The 21,026-nt window shown below is 42.5% G+C and overlaps 1 protein-coding gene across 2 annotated transcripts; it reads right to left on the bottom strand.

Moving 5' to 3' along the window:
- Nucleotides 1-3,727: 3,727 nt before the first annotated feature.
- Nucleotides 3,728-19,600, bottom strand: SDCBP (syndecan binding protein). Of its 2 annotated transcripts, none has more exons than XM_065628762.1 (9): nucleotides 19,555-19,600; nucleotides 15,130-15,195; nucleotides 11,982-12,060; nucleotides 9,293-9,402; nucleotides 8,808-8,966; nucleotides 7,275-7,450; nucleotides 5,803-5,974; nucleotides 5,154-5,245; nucleotides 3,728-4,441 (listed from the first exon to the last, which is right to left on the bottom strand). In XM_065628762.1, the coding sequence occupies exons 2-9, from the start codon at nucleotides 15,178-15,180 to the stop codon at nucleotides 4,387-4,389; spliced, it is 894 nt and encodes a 297-aa protein (XP_065484834.1). In that variant the 5' UTR covers nucleotides 15,181-15,195; nucleotides 19,555-19,600; the 3' UTR covers nucleotides 3,728-4,386. The 2 variants fall into 2 exon arrangements, with proteins under 2 accessions (XP_065484834.1, XP_065484833.1); XM_065628761.1 differs by lacking the exon at nucleotides 19,555-19,600 and adding an exon at nucleotides 19,244-19,346.
- Between the last annotated feature and the right edge of the window lie 1,426 nt (nucleotides 19,601-21,026).

Here is a 21,026-nt window from a genome sequence, read left to right as displayed (position 1 = left end):
TAAACAGAGCTGCAGCTCCTGGGGTTATTTAATCCCTTGTTGTCTTAAGCCAGTGACAAAGCAGTGTTGCACTAGGCTTACATTCTCTGTAGGACTTAAAGGTATGATTTCCTGCAAGGGGCTGTCCTGAAGTTAAAGACTTGAAATAGTCTTTAAATGGCTTATTACAGCAACAAGCTGTTCAGATGTTGCCCCAGTTTGACCCAAGATCAATATTTATTTCTCTGGTGTTCTCTGCTGCTGGTATGAAGAAGCCCTGTTGCTGTGTCCAGGACAAGCACTCTGCTAAACTATGTTCAGTCAGTCCTTGTCCATAGACATCCTGCCTTGGTTTTTACACCTTACGCCTATTTCAGGGCACAGCTGGTTTAGCATTGTAAAACAATTGTTTTATGGTAAGGGGCTGTCTTTTCATTCCCTCAGATTTTTATTATGCTGGACTTTGAACTTTTCCATAAGGTAATGGAATGTTAAAGCAAACAGGCACTTCAGCTGCATTACGCACTTGGCTTAGAAAATAACTGAATTTTTGTGTAACGAACGTGTGTGGTGAAAGATTAAGCCATGTCATGCATGCCTGCTGTTACCAGACTTAATGTCACAGCAGAATGGTTGGTGTCTGCCCTGTTTCTTTATCTTTCATTATGTTTATTTCTGAAACGTATCTGTGTGTAGGCAAAGACAACGTAGAAACCCACATTCTACACTTGTGTGGAAATATCTCGAGTGATTTCTGGATTGCATTGAAAGCTTTTTTTATGTGTTTTTAAGTGTATCTATATTGCTTGTTTACCTCCACCCTATTGTATTTTTCCCCTGGCCCACAAAGCTTAGGTTTTTCTGCATTACAGTACCAGCCTGGGTTTAAAACCTTTAGCACATCCTACTTTTGTATTCTGTTCCTGCTAATGTGCAGTTTTGCAACTCAAGTTATACTCCCCTGTGCTTGAAAATCACAAAGGAATTACTCAAGCAATAGTAAAGTACACATGTTCACACCTGTTTTCTTGATGCTGTCTTATCCAAATTTGGGGCACAGCTGTGCTCCTTTGTCACTAGGTGGCCTCCTACTGCTATAAACCAAGGGAAAGTGACCCTGAAGTTTGTGACCTGTGACTTTAGCAACCTCAGAGAGAAAATGCCCTTAATTTTGGTTAAATACAGATGTACACAATGCGTAGCTCCCAAGTGAATCTGAGGTTTGCTTTCTGCTGCAAAGCATCCTCAAAAACCAGAGCCCTCAGCCAGCTGTTTCATTGCTTAGAGCAGCCTTAGTTATGTGGGTTTTTTTTGAGGGGGGGAATCAAGTTAACCCTATTACCTGGTTATATCATCAGTATCTTTTTTTTTTTAATCAATCAGATGTGTGCAAGAAATTATGTGTAGACCAATATTTTCTTGTAGCATAACTCAGTTTGTCTTCATGCATATAACCATAGCTTACTCTTCAATGCAAGCTGGTTTCTGCATGAAAACAGGTTTTTCATTAGTTCTTTTGCTTCTGGTTGCTATGTACTACAGCTGGAGGGAAAACAGTACTTGTACTGAAGTTCTACCTCTATATTAATTCCAATAGATCTCCCCTCTAGTTAGAGCTGTCTGCCTGATAAAAAAGTTTGGATTCTTCTCGCTATGTACTTGTGTTCCTCCAACTTGTTTTTGTTCCAGTTTACTTTTAAGTTTTAGTAGACTTAATAGGAAATCACAAGGTTTTAGGTTTGCTTGAATAATTACTTTTAAAGAAGGTTGAATCCATACAGAGCTGGCCCCTGCAGAATCATCTGCTCTTAAGTGAAAACTGGTCAGATGCAGAGCTCAGCATTTCAATCATACATTGTTTTGGGCTCAGCAAACTTGCTCCCCAAGGAACTCAGAGATGACTGCTACAGGGCACGGGCCCTATGCCCATAAGGCTGAATCATACCAATGTTAGATGAAGCCACCAATTACTGCCAGTAAGCACTTGCTGTGGTGGTTCCAGAGACCTATCATTTAGTAACCAAACAATCCAATTAAAGTGAATCCCAGAATGAATTTGATCGCCACTACAGCCTGCAGGAGTGTAATGATTTTCCCTCATTTACCATAACTGAAAAATTCATTTGAGAAAGAAGCAGCTACAAGACAGACTCTTGTTGCCAGGCACAGCTGAGTTTACACTGCTAAACAGTACTCTGAACCTCCTAGGTTGCACAGCTGAAGCCTGGATCAGAGCTTTAAAAAAAAAAAAAAGAAAAAAACTACTCACCAAAACTGGTATTTAATTTCCTATCACTTAAGTCTTAGTTGAACATGCCTATGCCCCAGGCTGGTGTGTTGACTGCAGCTAGGCCTCCACTGAGTTCACACAGAATCACAGAATGGTTGGGGTTGGAAGGGACCTCTGGAGATCATCTAGTCCAACCCACCTGCTAAAGCAGGTTCACCCAGAGCAGATCACACAGGAATGTGTCCAGGCAGGTTCTGAATGTCTCCAGAGAAGGAGACTCTACAACCTCTCTGGGCAGCCTGTTCCAGGGCTCTGGCACCCTCAAAGTAAAGCAGTTTCTCCTCATATTCAGATGGAACCTCCTATGTTTCAGTCTGTGCCAGTTGCCCCTCATCCTATCATTGGGCACCACTGAAAGGAGTCTGGTCCATCCTCTTGACACCCACCCTTGAGATACTTATAAACATTGATGAGATCCCCTCTCAGCCTTCTCTTCTCCAGACTGATCATACCCAGCTCTCTCAGTCTCTCTTCATAAGAAAGGTGCTCTAGGGCCCTCATCATCTTTGTAGCCCTCCACTGGACTCCCTCCAGTAATTCCTTGTCCTTAAACTGGGGAGCCCAGAACTGGATGCAGTGCTCCAGATGTGGCCGCATCAGGGCAGAGTAGAGGGGGAAGAGAACCTCCCTCCACCTGCTGCTCATACTTCTCAATGCACCCCAGTTTCTTATTCATCTGCCCCACAACAGGATGAGTAAGAGAATCAGAAGGGCAAAAGCTAGGAAAATTTGTGGGTTGAGATGAAAGACAGTTTACTAAGTGAAGAGTAAGGGGAAAAGGAAAAAAAAAAAAAAAAAAATGAAGTGATGCAAAAGCGATCACTCCCCACCTCCCAGCAGCAGCAGACTGATGCCCAGCCAGTCTCCAAGCAACAGCTACTTTGGAAAAACTCCCCCCAAATTATTGCTGAGCATGATATCAAATGGTATGGAATTTTTCTTTGGTCAGTATGGTTCAGTAGTCCCAGCTGTGTCCCCTCTCAGCCCCTGGGCCACCCCCAGCCTATTCCTGGAGTCAAGGGACAGAGCGAGAAGCAGAAAAGGCCCTGACACAGTGCAAGTGCAAGCACCGCTCAGCAACAGCAAAAAAATTGGGAGTGTTATCACCACTGTTTTAGTCACAAGCATCAAAGATGGCACCACACCAGCTGCTGTGAGGAGAGTTAACTCCATCCCAACCAGACCCAGTACACCCAGCAAGCTGCAAACTGTCTCAGAATGAAATTGCAGCTACGCAATTAGATGTCTGGTGGAACAGCCAGGCTGCTATTCCATCTGTTAAGCTGAAGGTACAAAAAGTTAAATATACCTTGTCTGAAGTATCCCAGATCTACCCTTTTAAAACATTTCAACATTGTAGGCAGTGAGCTTACTCAGCAAGCTCTTATAAACTGCATTTCTTATCTTCAACAAAACAAGCCTGTCTTGGCTCATCTTAAGAATCATGCACACAATATCTAAAGGTTCCGTCATTTATTTGGTTATTTCTGAATTCTTAAGAACATGGTTAAGGCAAGAGATAAGCATATTAGTTACAATTTGTATAACAAGTAATAAAAAGATTTGAGTATCTGTACACTACACTGCTTACTTACTGAATGATGCCTTTAGCTATATTCAGCTTAGCTGGCATTCTTGTGTAAACAGTATTTACCAGAACAAAAAAATTAACTAGTACTAGCCATACTTCTAATACGCTACTTCAAATATACCCTTGCAAACAGAAAGCAGTAAAAATACTTATTTGTCTTAAACGTGCAAAGCACAGCATTGTTCTAGGTAACAACATGTAACTTTGCAAGTGATATCTGGTTCCTTTAGTCACAATGGCTTATAGTAGTAGTAAACTAAATAAAAGACCTACGAAAAGTCATAACACAATTGGAATTTCACATTTGTCAAGCATATAAGGCGACAAGTTTTACAGTTTGTGAATGAACAAGATATGTTGAACTCTAACATTCCCAGCCATTATAGATGCAAATGCTTGATGCAGCATATCTCTTCTCAGCCTCCAGAAAGGCTCATGTGCAGAAGAAAGAAATCACTGAGTATAATAGCCCAAGTTTACTGGAATCATCATGATATATACGTGCACACACATACACGATGCAGGTTTAGACTTCAGGAATGGAGTGATCCATCAGGCTTTTCATAATGCTAGTTGCCATCCTAAAGAAAAGGAAAAGGCATTCAGTTTTGTAAGGCAACTGTAGAAGACCACTACGGCTCCTGATCCCTGTATCTTTGTCATCACCAGCCCTTTAGAAAAAATTTAGAAGTTGGCCGTTTACTCCACTATTTTTGACAACAAGTATGTTACTACAGAAAGCTGCGCCAAACCGCACACGCAGCAGCTCACAAGACTCAAGGTTTTTATTAATAATTGGGCGAGCAACTTCAAAAAATGTATTTTTGCAGGAGAGATCTAGCTGTGGAAAGCCAGTGCTGCCAAAGAATTAGAAAAAACAACAACTACATCCTGCCAAGGATCATGTTTACATCACCAGAATTAGTTGCACTAGAAACAGCATTTTAGTTACAAGGTAACAAATGCTTGTGTTATTCATGTACTTGAAAGATCTCAGAGACTAAAGTTCAGTCAAATTATGTTTAGAAAAGGGTTTTTCAAGAGAAGAAAAGGCAAAGGAGCATCACTAATATATTAATAGTTTAAAAACAGAACCAAAATACACTTTTTTGACTAAAACCATCAGGTTAAGCAAATTGTCAGACTCCCTCCACACCCTCTCCAGCCTCAATTTTAAGTTTGTAATTAGGTCTTATCAGAAGCACATTTTATTTAACCTACCAAAAAAAAAAAAAAATAGTCACTGTCACCTTGATTATAATTAACTCCATGGCTGCTTGGTTTATTACCTACCTCTTTATGATATACTCATAAATACTGGAAGGCATGACAGTAATGGTCACTACGTTTCCAGCTGTTGCCAAGATGTCTGCAATCTGGGGGTCCTGTTATTAAAGAAGTCAAATAAGCAACATTAATCAAGCAGACTAATAAAGCAGCAGTTCAAGAGCTTTTTCTAGACACATTTCACGCAGCTTATAAAGACCTGCAACTCCTTGCTTGGAGTATTTAACCTTCAGGGCAAATCACTGAACCTGCAATACCACTTCACAGATGTTTGGTTATCAGTATCTTGCACAAACTGACTAGAGAAGAGACACAGATATTATACACAGAATTCTTACTAGAATTTGATACAAGCTGGCAGGATGAAGCTTATTATGCATTGCCAGCAAAGTTAGACTAAAAATAAAAACTGAGGGTGAGACTAGCCAGGTAGATGCAGAAAGGAAGAGAATGAGTTGCCCTGCCTACTGACATAAAATTGCGAAGAAGCCTCAAAACATATGCCTCTCCAATCAAGTTGTTACCTCTCATGACTTAATTCCTCATTTTATGAACATTCATCAACATATTAATGTCCTTTCCCCTGTCCAAAATACAATTACCACACGCAGAGAGCGTACAGCTATCCACACTCACCACACACTACTTATTTTACCTTCAATCCAATTACATTCTGGCCGTTGATTTCACAGATGTTGTGCTCTGTAAGAAGTCCATTTCTTGCAGCAGAACTATCTTTCACTATTGAGGTTATTTTTCCATTCTTGAATATGAAACCAACATGTCCTGTGCTGTCCTTATGCATAGTAATAATTCGTTCAAAAGGCCTACAAGGAAGGAAAAAGACATTTAACATGTAAAACTATGTTAGTCTACTAAACCACAGAAAGTACCACATAATTATTGCAGCATCTTTGACTGAGTAAAAGTAATTGTACTCTGAGAGACTCATACATCAACTACAATGAAAAATAGTTGGGTTTTGTTAATATTTGCTAGTTTAATCTCTTCTTTCCAGGCTGAAGTCACAGTGCACTTGTAAACTTGTTTCTAAACCTTACACATTTTCCTCTGTTCTGCAGATATTCCACCATCTTGATTAATAATAGTAATAATAATAATACAAAAACCTCACACAACATCCGCACAAACGTACACACAAATGACCAATAAAAATTAAGTTTTATCTACAAATGTTAAAAGGTAACTAAAATAGTGCAGGCAGTTTAACAACTGTAGTCAGACCACAGGATTCTGGAGTACAAGGCTTCCCCAAGAACAATTCTACTGCTTTACAAACAATAAACCTTCAAGGCACATATTAAACTGTCAGTAAATCCAGCAAGGGGTTGGGGACTGGGGCATAGAAGTGATAGGGAATCTACTACCACAATATCTTGATTAAATACAAGATAGAAGCAGCAGCTGCCCTGACAGAAGTAGCATGTCCTCCCCTGGGTCAAACTCGGTTCCTAAACAAGAATGAACACTGAAAAAGCTTCAAGTCACATACTTAGTCATATCATGTATTAACTGCCTTCTCACAGCTACTGACCTTAAGTGGAATCTGAACTACTATTACAACACACAACTAGCTAGAAGCTCATTATTTAATACGATTAAGAATCTGTATTGATTCACCACACATACTTTTAGCAAAACTGGCATTAATTCATAGGTAAATAACAGAGTTCACAAAAAACCTATCATGCTAAATAAAAATGCAAATGTGTTCCTTACGACAGTGAATATTTTTGAAAAAGCAATAAGAGATGGAATCAAAAGTATCAGCAAAATACAAGTTGTGTCCAAAAAAAGCAAAGAACTCTTGAATTCAAAGTTTAAATTTGACTTGTGCTATCACTTATTAATTTAACCTTCAAGAAATGCTAAACCTCATCACACCCCAGGCAAGCATGTGCTGGAAGTTTACAAGTTAACAACTATTTTGTCTGTTATTTTGACTGTTCCCCACAAAAGGGACATTTCTGAGGATATTTACTATTGAAGTACATGGACAAACAGATTTTGTAACACCTGCAGTGCTGCTCAAGCAAGGGAAGACCAAAACCCCAGTGAATTACCCAGAAATGGATAATAACAACCTGTATCTGCAGTTAGTTTTACCTGTCCCGAATGATCATGGAAATCCTTTCTCCAGGAGCCTGTTTCAGAACTTTATGCGCTTTATCAGAACTCCATCCTGCGCAGTTTTCACCATTGATCTGCAGAACTTGGTCCCCAAACCGCAGACCAGCGAGGGATGCTGGAGAGCTTGCCTGAACTAACTGGACAAATATACCCTACAAAAGAGAAAAGGAAAAAGAAAAAAAGAATGTTGTTCTTCCTTGAAGATGAAGACCAGTCACAGAACACACAGCACTTTAGCGCTTTTAAGTTTCCCATTCTCTATGTAATACCACAGAAATGGACAGAAGGACTTGCTAATTATCTCTCCTTAAGATGCATTTTTGAAATTTCAGTCTGCTTCTGCATGTCTTTTAAGAGACTGACAAATAACGCTAGAATAAAGTTAGGAAATAGGCACATTGTTCTTTCTAGAAATTAAAATAGGACAAGAGCATTATATTAAAGCCTTATTTGAAGGGGTACATACTATTCTGCTTTAACAAGAAATCTGAAACAACTGGATCAAGATAGACTAGTGGTAAATTTGCGTATCTCTTTGTGCATTTGACTAATAATTCCTTTGCAAGGCATCAGTCTATATATTGCTGAATTAGTTTTCTGGCTATGCTAGGAACTCTATGGCAGATTTTTCCTTCTTTTGCAACCCTATTATTTTTCAACTTCTTATTGACTATGATTTCTTAGGACCTCAGGTAAAAAAAACCCAAGGCTTTAAAAAAATATTTCTAGTCAAAGTACCCCCCAAAATCAAGTAAAGCATATCAAGGGAAACTGTAGAGAATACCTTCTCAGGAGGAGAAAAAAATTATGTTACTCAAAGAAAAACCCAGCATTTCCCGGGTTAGAACTACAAAAAGCACTTTAACCCTATAGGAAGCCTTGAATACAATTTTTTAAAAACTTTCATATTAACTGGCCTTGCTAAAATAACCCCAAACAAACAAACAAAAAAAAGTGTAGCATTTTCCACAGTAAGAATCAAAACATACTGAAACACAGAAGCTCCACAGCAGGTTTAAGGATCTTTTCCAGCTATGTTCATGTTAAGGGAAACTCAAAAAAGGCCAAAATTACTTTTTATCTATCCTTACTTTTCTCACCAGCAACACATTGTACAAATTTATTAAAAAAAGAGCTACTTGTAAGCCACAGGCAGTTCTCTGAATAATGCTGAACTTTAAGTACAGCCCAGCATTTCCACAGAGAAAAATCTTGAACTGCTAACAAGTATCACAGCAGCTTTGCAAAGACAATTTCACGCTTTAAAGTGAAAAAAATTTACAAGGATTTTTCAGGTGTTATAAAACATATGGAAGTAAATTGCTGCTGCAAATTTAGATCTTAGTCCAAACAGCTGTAACTCTATGTACTCCTCTAATCAGAGACTTTCAAATTCTGATAATGTACAAGCATTACACAACAGGCAATTTTCTGACAGTAAACTAACTTCACTACTAATTTAATCCAGTAGTAAGATCTCTATAGGCAAAAGCAAACTTCTATACTTACATTGTCAACAGACTTAAGGCGAAGTCCAATTTTGCCATCTTGATCTTTACATAAAATTGCTTCGCGGATACCTTGCTTAATCTCTGCTCTGCGTATTCCAATATCATTTCCTGTCACTGGAGCTACCATGTAATTAGTAGAAGGTCGTGTTACCAGTTGCTGATTAAAACAAAACAGCCAGACAGCTTAGTTTCAACTTTTTAAAATAGCTATGCATCAGTTTATATGAAGTGATATTTAAAAAGAAAAACCAAAAAAACCACAGATACCAATTAAGTCACAACACCAGCTCTTGCCCACCCCACCTCTCAACATTGGAAATACACTGCTCCGTTTAAGACCAGAGAAAAACACGCACTGTAACTTAATTATTTTATCAGTCAAGTATGGTACTTAAGACAAATAGTAGTCTACTCTCTAGAATGCTAGATATACATTTAGTCTTTCTACTTCTGCTTTCCAAAACATGCTTGGTTGGTACCTACACCCTGTGGCTGAGCAGCTGCTGCCACTGGCAGGTTTCTCTGCACTTCTTCCTCACTGAGGCTCAGGCCCATATACTGAGAAAGTTCCGGATACAGTCTGGGGTACAAGCCTATAGGAGAAAAAAAAAAAAAAAAAAAAAAAAAAAATCAATAAAATTGTTGGTTTAAGAGAACAGTTACCGCTTTCATATGTACAATTACTTCAACAAAACTTGTGCTATTGTGATGAATTTAATTTGAAAATTATGACAGAAGACCCACTTGAATACGAGCTGTTATTCCAGCCTAGTTTAGAAAAGTAACCAGACAAGGAACACTTCTGAGATAACGAGCTCACAGAGAACTTTCAGTTTCTGTTACTCCATTCACCCTTATTGCACAAACATTAGATAGATGGTGATAAATTCCAAAAACAATGTTGTGCTGTAGCCCGAGAAGACATGCCCTTGCTCCAAAGCTTGTGGGGGACTACTCTCCCCACCTCCCCAAACCAGGTGTGCTGGAGAACACACACACAGAGTGACCTTCCACCAACTGCAAGACAGCGTTCTCAAGAGGCGACCATGCCAAGGACATTCCAGATACCAGGCATGGAAAAGTTCCTGCAGAGGACACCCTCCTGGCTGCAAGGTCTACAGTGCAGTCTGCTTTAAGAGTCTTCGTGAGCAGCTGTCATTTTCTCACAGCATCCAAATGAAGTATTCAGACATGCTTCTCAACACGACTAAACAAACAGAGTCATTAAAATATCCAGCAGGAGATACCTCTATGCCAGAGAGGAGTGGGGCACAGGGAGTGGGTGGAAAGGAAGTTGAACTAGCAGACTCGTCAGACCTTGAGTTGAATCACTCTGGAAATACGCTTGATATTGCTCTTGACATTCCACAGACAATTAAATGGCAGGATTTAGCAAGTGGCAGTTACGAGAACTCTTAAAGAGTCCACCCGCCATTCTCACCGAATCAGTGGGGACAGAAAAGACAGCTTGGAAAGCGAGGTAGTGCAAGGGATGGGGCCTTGGGAGCAAGGAGCCTCCCCAGTTCACAAAGCTTGGGTTTCCAGTGTTCATTTGTGGGTACACGTACAAAACCAGCTATTAAAAGAATCCACATTTGACCAGAAATGGAAAGGAACTTTTCTGGGAAGAAACACAAAGGTCACTGCAAGGTGAATTCCAGTGTAACTGAGAGAATTTTTTGCTCCTTAATACTTTCAGTGGTCATGTTTGCATTTGGCTTCACATCCGAGCTGTCTTGTCTGATCTTATTTCCAGATTGATCTATTAGCTTATTTCTTCATCAATATTGATTATTAAGCTTTTAATGAATATTTCTTCTATGTTTGTCTTTTGCTTGTGCTTTCCAGCTCCTAGGGTTATACCACATTTAACGTTGCACAAGAGTTCTACAGCTACTCAATTTTTCTCTTTTGTTCTTCAAAGACCACAACACAGGAAGCATCTTTGCTGGCTTTATTACATTCTCATTCAAAACATAGACACCTCCGAATAGCAGAAAGCATCCAAAAGTTCTTATGTTGTATGTTCTCCTGCCTCTGCCAGGACAGAGGTATTCCCAGCAGGTTTGGCACAACCTATAGATGGTGTAGGCCTTCCTTCCTTTGGGATATATTGAGTGATTAATCACTCTTCAGCCATACACAAGGTGAGGTCAAAATTGTGTCATTTGGCACAAAAATTGTAGGAGAATTCCAACTCTGGACAGCAGAAAGAAGGCTGCCAGAAAAGGACTGCTGAAGCAAACTTAAATCTGGTCTGTGAGGTTAGGCCAGGTAAATGTCTATTCCAGAAAGGATCTATGAGAGGTGGCTCTCTGGTGAGCTACACAAACTCCTGCTTTAACGTCACCTTAGACACAACAGCACCAAGAGGAGAACCGGTTACATCTGCCAAGCTTTCACATCTGATCCAGCAGCATTCTTGACAGCTGTTCCAGTACCGCTGCTGGTGATGCTGGTTAGAGGTTTCAGGCCTTTTAGACCAAACATAACTTAGTAGCCCAGAGCTCTAAACTCAAACATACCTGTGCCCCTTCTTGGATGTACATGTGCATGGCAGAAGGAGAGGAAAAATGGGTACAAGTCATTCAGCTTTAGGTCTGATGGATTTCCCTCCAGACATTTGATTCCAAGATCTGTTGGAAGCTTTATGTTGACAGTCTGACAAGATTAAGTTCTACCTTCCTGGGCACTTCTCTATTGACAAAGATTCCTGTTTGTTTGTTCCCAAGCGAGTTCATATGGAGAGGAAAGACACTCAGACTCATGCTGCCTTCTAAAGCTTACAAAAAAAAAAAACAAAACAAAAACACCCACCACCACAAAAATCCCACTTAATAAGGACAACTAAGTTTGTTAGGTCAGAGTTAAAAAGAGCTCAAATGGTACCAACAGCAGATCTTGTTTTGTTAGGTTCACTTGGAAAAGATTTCAACAAGTTAGAAGGGTTTACCACAACTTTCTATTATAAACAAACACTGTTTTTTGACTCCTATACCACCACCAAGGTGGTTTGGGGCAGATGGAAGGGTGTTGGCCTTTCCAAAAAGGCATAGTTTCACCCTTAGTGAACAGAACTACCTATTTATAGGTATTTTTGACTGCACTGTAACTTTAGGTTTTCGTAACTGCTTTCCACAACATTAGGATGCTATACAGTACGCGAGCTTACCTCCATCATGAGGAATGGGAGCAGAAGCTTCAGACAAGATTGCTGGATTAGCTGGATTTGAAGAAAATGCAGTCTGAGCCTAAAAACAAAGAAACTCAAGTATGTTATCTTGTAGAAGAAAAATCTATGAAAACTTTATTAAGCAGCCAGGAGAAGGAAGTATTTTCTTTTTACTTGTACATGCTAGTTATTATTATTCTTGAAGCTCTGAAGTCAATCTTTTTTTTTTTAAAATAAATAGCTTCAATACAATATGCTGTAGTAGCATCAAACTACTGCAGCAGATCAACTTTTATCTTCCTCAGTGATAATGCAGAACGGCTTTTCTGTCAATCTGGTTTGGTTTTGTTATTAAGCAAGTTAAAGAGCATAAGATCTTAAAAGACACATTAAACTTGGCTGACAAAGCTTTATAACTTTAAGTTTTAAGGTACAACCTTTGGCAGAGTGTTTTGTGATTACTTTTTTCAGCCAGCTAGCAGCCATTTTTCTCTCTTCACCATTTACATACATTATTCCCGAGTTCTGCCACAGCCCTTTACAGGTTGTGAGTTAAGTTCCACACAATCCAATGCTACCAGTTTAACGCCCTCTGAAAGAAACAGACCTTATGAGATGATTTTTCTACAGAAGTTGCCACTACAGTGAGCTCACTCAGCTGGCTTTCTATATTGCTCAATGACTTAAAAATATAAGAGACCATATTAAAGCAAGCCAGTTTCTCTCCTTCTCAGTACCTCAGCTACTACTTTTTTGGCCTTGTGTAATCACGACCAGTCAAAAACGCTGCTGTACAGAGGCCTGCTAAGTCTGATGGAAATGGCTAAAATCACTAAATGCATAGTGAATCATTATGTGCTGAGCAGGGCACATAAATCATCTAACACAACATGACAGTTGAATTACTTAATGTTTTTAAGGAAATCATGCTTAAAATAGATACTTGGTAGACCTGTGCTCTCCAGGAAGTTGTTTTTAGAAAAAAGTTTCAGAACAAGAATGACTCATTATTTTTCAATATTAGATGTATTTAGAAGAACAGCCACCAACTCAAATCCTGGACAAAAAGAATAGGTTAGAATATTTAATGTAACAAGTCCATTTGTTTTAATCAGCTGTTATTTTAAATGTCACTAGCGTGGATACAGACTTTGTCTTTCAGTACTATGCCCCCTCCCTCCCTAAGAGGGCTCTCATATGCATTTAAAAAAGACAGTATTTTAATAACACAGTTTTTGGGAGAGGAAAATCATTTGGCCTTTGCTACCAAAAATATCAGTGAAAACAGAATGGCTTACTCTTAAAATAATGGTATTTAGCAACAATAATATTTATTTCCTCTCACAACTATACTCAGTAGACAGCCCATTACCCCCCTAGTTCCTCCTATGATCACTAGGAATGAGATGCTGTCGTGGCACTTCACCGCTGAAGGGCAACCTCCCCCATTGACAATGGCAACAAGGACACTCAAGCCTCCCCACCAGGGATCTGTAACTGAATGCTCTTGGCTCTACCTCCCTTCTCTCCCAGCCTCTCATGAATTTTCACAAACTGTCTTGCTTGACATCCCACCCATCAAGTGGTAGAACTTCGTGAAATCCTAATTTACGCTTTGAGTGGACAATCACCTTCAAGTAGGACAGCAAGCATCTGTCCTGCAAAAACTGGTTTCCAGAAAACTGATCTTTGAGATTACAGTGTCACCAAGGATTAAACTAGTTTAACAGAACATCTGTTATGCTCCCTATAGAGATCTCCATAAAGTTTACTCTTATTTGTCTGTGAAACACCACAATAGACTGCAGGTGTAGTCACATGAACAAAGCACTTCTGCCCCAGTTCATAAGCCCTGCTGAGCATAAGGGCAATACCATTTACAAGAAGAGTCCTTCCTCTATAAAATGACAGAACGAGGCTTACAGAACTCAGCATATAGACACCTTACTTCATGCAGTGGTCACTAAAGCTAAGTAGTAGAAAGACCACATGTAATATTTTTAATTGTAATATATAAACTCCAGCAGTTGGTTGTTAGAAGGCTGAAGGAGCACATTCTTGGCTCCAGGCGGTTTGTTTTTTCTCTTCAGTTCAGCATCGCCTGACTGTAGATAAAGAACTTTGGTAAGATAAGAAGAATGGGGCAGGGTGGGAGGGGACATGACAGGGAGAAAACCCAACATAATGCCCACAATTTCAAGAGCCCCAACCCACACATACAAAAACGGGGGAGACTGAGGCACTCTGCTTTGGGACAGCACAGGAGAGTTAATAATCTGTTCTGGGCAGTTTCCTTGATCGCTTCCCAATGAGGAGGACAAGGACAGAGGCAGCAGACACCTTAAAATACACTATAATTCATCCAGAATCACAGAATAAATCATTGCTCTTGTTTAATCTGGGAGGGAATCCAGTTTAGAGTTTAGGAAAGAAAAATGGAAGCTAGGTAAAATGCTGAAGAAAGGAAATCCCTTGTAAAATATATTCATGTCAAACTTCTCATAGAGTTTTATCCATTAAAGTGGTTTTTGTTATTTTGTTCCACAAATAGTTTTTTCATCCTCAGCCTGTCTAATAATAAAGATACAAACATTCTTACACATACAGGGTTTTACACAAATGTGACAATCTTGGAAGTACTGAGAGAACTGACCACTACCATGAAATAGCCAGAGTACAAGTCTGTGATTCCTGATGACATCACAAAAGTCAGTGCTTTTTTTTTGTGCACAGCTGACTATGAAAGCTTTCTGCCACAGGTTCGGACACCAGGAATGAGACACAGCAGGTTTATTAGTTCAGTCAATACCTATTCATCACATGAGAGCTGAACTATGAGAAGAGACTGACCGTGTTTGTCTACTTAAGACCAAGTAACTACACTTCAAAAAAAAAAGCCAAACATATCAACACATTAAAGACAGATGACTATAAATATATAAAACAAAATAAATATACCCCACAGTAGTAAAATAAGCATTGATCATATTTTATCAAGCTAAAAAGTAAACAGTTTGTCTTTCCCCTTTCAGAGTATGATGGTAAAACAGGAACTCACTCCTGCAATAAAAGTTTCCCCTCCCCTAGACTAAAAAATCATCACATCTATTACTGTCAACAAAACTCATCTTATTACAGCCCAACATACCTGAATAACTTTGTCCACCTTCAGATCTTCCAGGGAAGGATAGAGAGACATTTTGATGCAGTCTCACTGCATAGACGGAAGACAAAAAAAAAAAAGGGGGTGGGAAGCAAACAACAGGGTTGGTCATCAGATATATTTACTTAGCATTACATCCTAAAACAAGCAAAAAAGAATACGAAAGAAAACAAAGTGTTACATAAGTGATCTGTGACCTGCACGTCTTAGCACTACAGATACCTGGCACTGCAGATAGATTAAATGGGCAGTCTTAATGGAATTTGTTAGCAATAATAGCCTTTGCATAATAGGCTTAATTGAATATCCTTAGCATTGTCAAAGTTTATGTCTCAATGATGAGAAAGCCTATACAGAGAAAACCGTTTATTGCAAAGATAGACTTTAAGAGGCCAGAATGCAATGATGATGAGGGTTAAAAGGAAAAAAAAAATCTAATCACTCTCCTCCTACTCCTCCTCCCAGCTGGGACAGTATTTTATATACAACTGTGGAAGCTTTCACTCTGTCATCTAAAGTATCCAAACACTTCCATTAGTTCAAGTATTCCAGTAAGAAGCCACTAAAGCAAACTGGCTTCCCAAGTCCATTTGAAACACCAGAACTGGCTTCCTGAGTCCCATTGCAGAAAGGAACTATAAACCAGCAAGATTCAGTCAGTGGTTTCAAAACAGACGGAGGCTTCAGGCTGACTCATGTGATGCTGGGAGAGCCCTGTGACAACTTTTCAGGAAGTAATACAACAAAACAAAACCAAGGATGGAAAGGAGAAAAAAAAAAAAAAAAAAAGGCAAGCGAAACAAAAATCCCACTTCACGTGATCCTCTGAGGCACCACACTGACACCCAGCTCTGCCACAGCCGGGCACCTGAGGCTTCAGGAAATCCCATTTTTCCAAAGCTCCTTCACACATTCTCACTGAGGTCAGCTGAACTTTTCAAAACCATAATAAAACATTTCACATCAACATATGGGAACATTTTAATGATGGGGGGAGAAGGACAGAAACAGAAGACAACAAAGTGTGATACAGCTTTGCAAATTGGAAAAGGTACTGAGAACACAGTTAATGAGGCAGTTCTATCAAAAGCTTTTGGTTTGGGGATTAATTTTCTCACCCAAAGAACAGAGGCCCTTATTTGTGTAGCAAAAATTTCAGACTAAGAGCGACCACTGCATAAATCCTTGAGTTACTGCTTCTGTAAGTGCGGATACTGATTAAAACAAACAAACAAAAACAACCACACCACAAAACACACACAATGATGCCTAATGTGATATTGCAGCAACACAACAGACATCTTTTCATATTACATTAAGCTCTTTGACAGCTTTTCTACCTGTTCAGGAGAGTGGCCAACAGCTCCAGTATCATGTCAAACTACAATTAAAACTTTAAAAAAGCGTGCCCTAGATAGAACAGATCTAAATTGTGAACGCGTGGCCAGTTCTCTTGCAATAATTAATTGCTACTGACATTTTTGACTAATTGTTGCAACTAAGCCAAACATAATCAAAGCCTGGAAGCTTTATAAATTAAACATACACACTTAAAACTAGTTTGAAGTTCTGTTTTAATCCAGCGTTGACCTGAAACAATCAAGTGCTTTTGCTCAACCAAAATGGGTCACAGCAAACACAAGCCCAAGCACAGCAAACCCCTCACTCAGGTCTGCTGCCAGCACCAGTCAAGTCACACACAGCATGACGCTCACCGTCTACGCTACAGATGCCCCAGTACATCCTAGCGCCAGTCGAAGTCCTAGCACAAGCTCAAGGTCAGCACAGAGGCACAGCTGGGAGAAGAGGGTAGGGAGAAGAGGGTAGGCCGAGGAAGGTGCATTCCCAAAGTCACCCTGTTTTAGGGCAACGAGGGGCACAGGAGCAGCATTTTGTTGATGGCGAGCTCTGACAGCCACAGAGCACAGAACAAGGTCTGCTGGGTCCCTGGGCCCAGTGACCGACTGCCACACCGCAAACTCCAGTGTGTTCACACCTCGGCCAGCTTTAGGTCCCCTCCACAGACCAGTCTCTGCACGTGATTACCGGTGCCACTCGTCCCAGACCAGAAACCTCAACCTCCCTCTGGCTTACAAAGAGGAGTGTGGTGCTTTCTGTAGAAAACTATTAGCAAATCTAAACATGTCTTAGTTCTCAGATCACATCAGATGACACTCCAGCAGCTTATCCTGCTACTTTACAACCTCCCCGGTCACCTCCCGTCCACAGCCAAGGCTCACAAACCCAGGCATTTGTCATTGCTACCGGGGAGTACCCTCATCATAATCTCACCAGTTACTACTTTCGTTTTTCCGACTAAACAGCCAGAATAACTGTCACCACTGTAATTGCATCCAGTGAGCTTGTAACTTTGGGTACGTAGTTTTCAACTTCTGCACAGACAGTTGTAACACACCTTGTTAGGTAGTGTGAAATGCACAAAAATACTGTATTCAGTTTAAAATACGATTTTTTTAATAACAACTGCCACTGTCAGGAACCACCAGCAATCGCAGGAAGAACCTGTCCACAACTTCTGTGCAACGTTATTCACAGTATAAACAAGGACTTCAGCAGGCACTGTAACGGCTCTTGGAACAGGGGAGTGGCTACCACAGAATGTGAGTCACTATACTCTCCTTTTCTCTCTTAAAAATCTACACCAACACCAGAATAACTTTAGTTGATCATTTCCATATTCCCACGCCTTGTGAGGAACACAAGTGTTTAGGAAAGCAAAGGTGAAAAACAAAGGCAGATTGCGGAGGAGGAGGGACAGCCGTAACTCAGCTAGCGACCCTCAAAACCTGGCAGTGAAGACCTCTCCCCATTTCTCAGCACCTTGGCTGGGAACTTCAACCACCAGTACCCCTCAGCTCGTCCCACCATGCAGATCCTGTCTGCCAAAGGGAAGTGCTGGGCCACCGGCCAGAGACCCATGGAAAGGCGTCACTCGTGACACCCTGGGGCTGCCAGCAGGAAGTATTGCGGGCGGGAGGGATCCCGAACTGCCCTCGGTGGCACGGCTGGGAGAACACAGGCTTCCACGCGTACTCTCCAGGTCAGAAAGCACAGAGCTGAAGGCAGCGTGGGATCCAGCTGAACCCCAAGCCTGGCCAGCCTGTAGCGACTGCTGCCCCTGAAAGCACCAGCAGCCAATACTGAGGGAGGTAAAAAAAAAACAAAACAAAACACACCACCCACGAGTGTTTTCTGCCTGTGGCGCATGTAGAGATGACAGCAGGCCACAAAGCCAGCACCTGAACTGAAACACTGGTTTCCACTTCCACTTGAGTAGACGCTCATGAATCCAAAAGTTGATCTTGAAAGCCGATCCAGGGCAAAACCACCTGGAGGGCAGGCTAAGACAGCAGGAACCGGGGAACTGTTTTGCAAGACACGTTCTCCACCAATAACTCAGAGTTTCCCTTCTGAGCCGTATCTAATTAGCCTCTGAGCAACTGCTCTCATTATGCATTCAGCTCTGAAATCTCCTGCCTCCATTTCAGACCGGGAGCAGAGCTCACTTGCCCGAAAAGGGGCGTCGCATCCATTCCACCCCTGCAGCAATATTTAGCCCGTGTTAAGAGGCCGCTACAAATACCCGAGTTCCTTACAGACACCGGCCGAGAAACACGGTCCTTGGGCAATGACCCTGCGGCCTGAACGAGAGGTCAGAAGGCAGTCCCACCCCCGAACACAAGACCGCGGGAGGGTGCGCAGACAGGCACACGGGCGGCTATTTCCTCGCCGTTTTCTCCGGCCGCGGCCCAAGGAGCCCCTCGGGGAGCCGGGCCCCTCTCGCCCGGCAGCCGCAGCCTCCCCCGGCCGGCTCCGGGGAGCGGGTCGCCCCGCACTGCGCCGCCGCCCCACAGGAGCACGACGCGGCTCGCCGGCGGCAGCGGGGACAAGCGCTGCCCTCGCCAGCGGCACGGCGAAGCCACCTCGCACCGGCCGCCCTCGCCGCGCCCCTCCCCGCTCCGCCATGCCCGCGGCCCCCCCGCCTCGCTCCCCCCTCACGCCGCCGAGGATGGGCCGCCGCCCCCGGCCCGCCAACGAAGGCCCGCGGGGAAAGGTCCCCCCCCAGCCCCTCCTTTACCTCCGGCCCAGGCGGCAGCGGGGCCCTCAGCGGGGAGAGAAGCGGCGGCGGCTGCACCAAGTCCCGGCAACGCCGCTATGAGCGGAACGGGGGCGGTGGCGGAACTGGCCGGGCCCCGCGCATGCTCCGAGCGGCGGGAGGGGGCCGGGCCCGGCGGGCGGGGAAGGGGCCGGGGCCGGGGGTCTGTGCCGGCGGCTGTGGGGCGGAGGGGCGGCGCGGGGAAGGGCGGGCAGCCGGGGGCGGTGGCGCTGCTCCGCTCGCTCGTTTTACTCATTCTTCATTTTTGCGCTGCCTTGTCAGCGATCATTTACCTTTATTGGCGCACAGCTGTCACCTTCATAAAAGTATCCTTTCTTATTCATTTTTCAGTTTCCGCCGCCCCCCGCCCCGGTAATTAAGCACGCCCCGGTAACTGCCTTGTTTTCTCTGGTTTGCATGTTTCCCGGCCGTGCCGGGGAGTTGCGACACGTCAGAGCCGGGTGCTGACGTCACGACACGTCAGAGCCGGGGGTGCCCACGTCAGAGCCGGGGGTGCCCACGTCAGCACCTGGAGCAGAGCGCTTCTGAAGCAGCTCCCGTGGGGAAGCCGTGATGACAAGTGACAGGGAAACAAGCTCAGAAAGAGGCTTTCATACTCAATTACCCTAATTATTCCACATTTGCCTTATTTTATAGCACGGACTTCTCTAGCATCAATTTCCAGTCTTTAAAATCCTTCTTCACTGGACTGCCCATTGTCAAATCTTGTTCATCATGTAGATAATTAAATGTGCTGAGCACCCTGGACCTTCAGGTAAGAAACCAGGGTATTCACTGAAACAGTTTGTTTGCCAGCACTAAGGAAGGGGCTCTGCTCCTACCTCCAGTCTCTTTCTCCTGTCCTCAGCCAGTCCCAGCATTTGTCCAGCTTTTCCATGGGACAGCTTAACTCGGTGGTGCAGCAGAAATCGAATCCACCAAAAAACAGGAATGTTTTTTCTGCTGGGTTAGAGAGCCAAACCAGCAACAGAAGGATCTCGCAAGCACCAGTGCTGGCCAGAGCAGGGGTAGGGAGGGTGTGGCTGAAAACAGGAGAAAAGAGGAGGAGGAAGAAGTGGGTATGAAAAGGAAGGGTGATTTCCCTTCCTTCTGGCACTAACAGGCTGTTTCTTCATTTGGGCTGCCTGCACAATTGTAACCCTAGTTAAGCTGAACGGAGATTTTGTTGCAATGTATATTTTCCAATCCTCATTAAGTTTCTTGATCCTCTCCAGTTGCCAGCATCTTCGGTGAGCACCACAGGGGTGTGTAGGGTTGGGGTAGCAGCTGCAGCAGTGCTGAATACAGACGTCCAGCCTCTCTCCAGCTGCTCATAATGCTGCTGGGTCTACAACCGGCAATCAGCTGGGCCTGCCACCTTCCGTTGTGAGCATCTGAACCTTTGGCTACTGAGTCATACAGTTACAGATCATTAAATACATATGAAGTGCAATGTTTGGTTTAGGGTATAAATTCACAAAAATCCTGTGTTCGGTGCCTTCTGGGCTGGGAGGAGGAAGAAAAGTTCTGGTTTAATAACAACAGTTGATTACTGCTTTTGTCATGCTAAATTTCCTGTGCAGCCAAAGGTGATTGTTAAAATCAGTGCAGTAAAAGGTTTAAAACTTTACGTACTCAGAACAAGGCTATAACTCTTCATCCTGGAGAAGAGAAGGTTCTGGGGAGACCTTATTGCGGATTTCAACACTTAAAGGGGGCTTATAAGAAAGATGGGGACTGACTTTTTAGCAGGGCCTATTGCGAT

Source organism: Caloenas nicobarica, chromosome 2 (assembly GCF_036013445.1).
Source record: "Caloenas nicobarica isolate bCalNic1 chromosome 2, bCalNic1.hap1, whole genome shotgun sequence".
Lineage (NCBI taxonomy): Eukaryota > Metazoa > Chordata > Aves > Columbiformes > Columbidae > Caloenas > Caloenas nicobarica.
This window is presented reverse-complemented; position numbering and strand designations above follow the sequence as displayed.

Excerpts from the sequence above, each read along its gene's own strand:
- SDCBP (XM_065628762.1), bottom strand. The coding sequence starts at position 15,180 with ATGTCTCTCTATCCTTCCCTGGAAGATCTGAAGGTGGACAAAGTTATT. Across the intron at positions 9,403-11,981 it reads TCCCATTCCTCATGATGGAG|GCTTGTACCCCAGACTGTAT; the intron begins GTAAGCTCGCGT and ends TTTCTCCTATAG. Across the intron at positions 4,442-5,153 it reads TATGAGTATATCATAAAGAG|GATGGCAACTAGCATTATGA; the intron begins GTAGGTAATAAA and ends CCTTTTCTTTAG.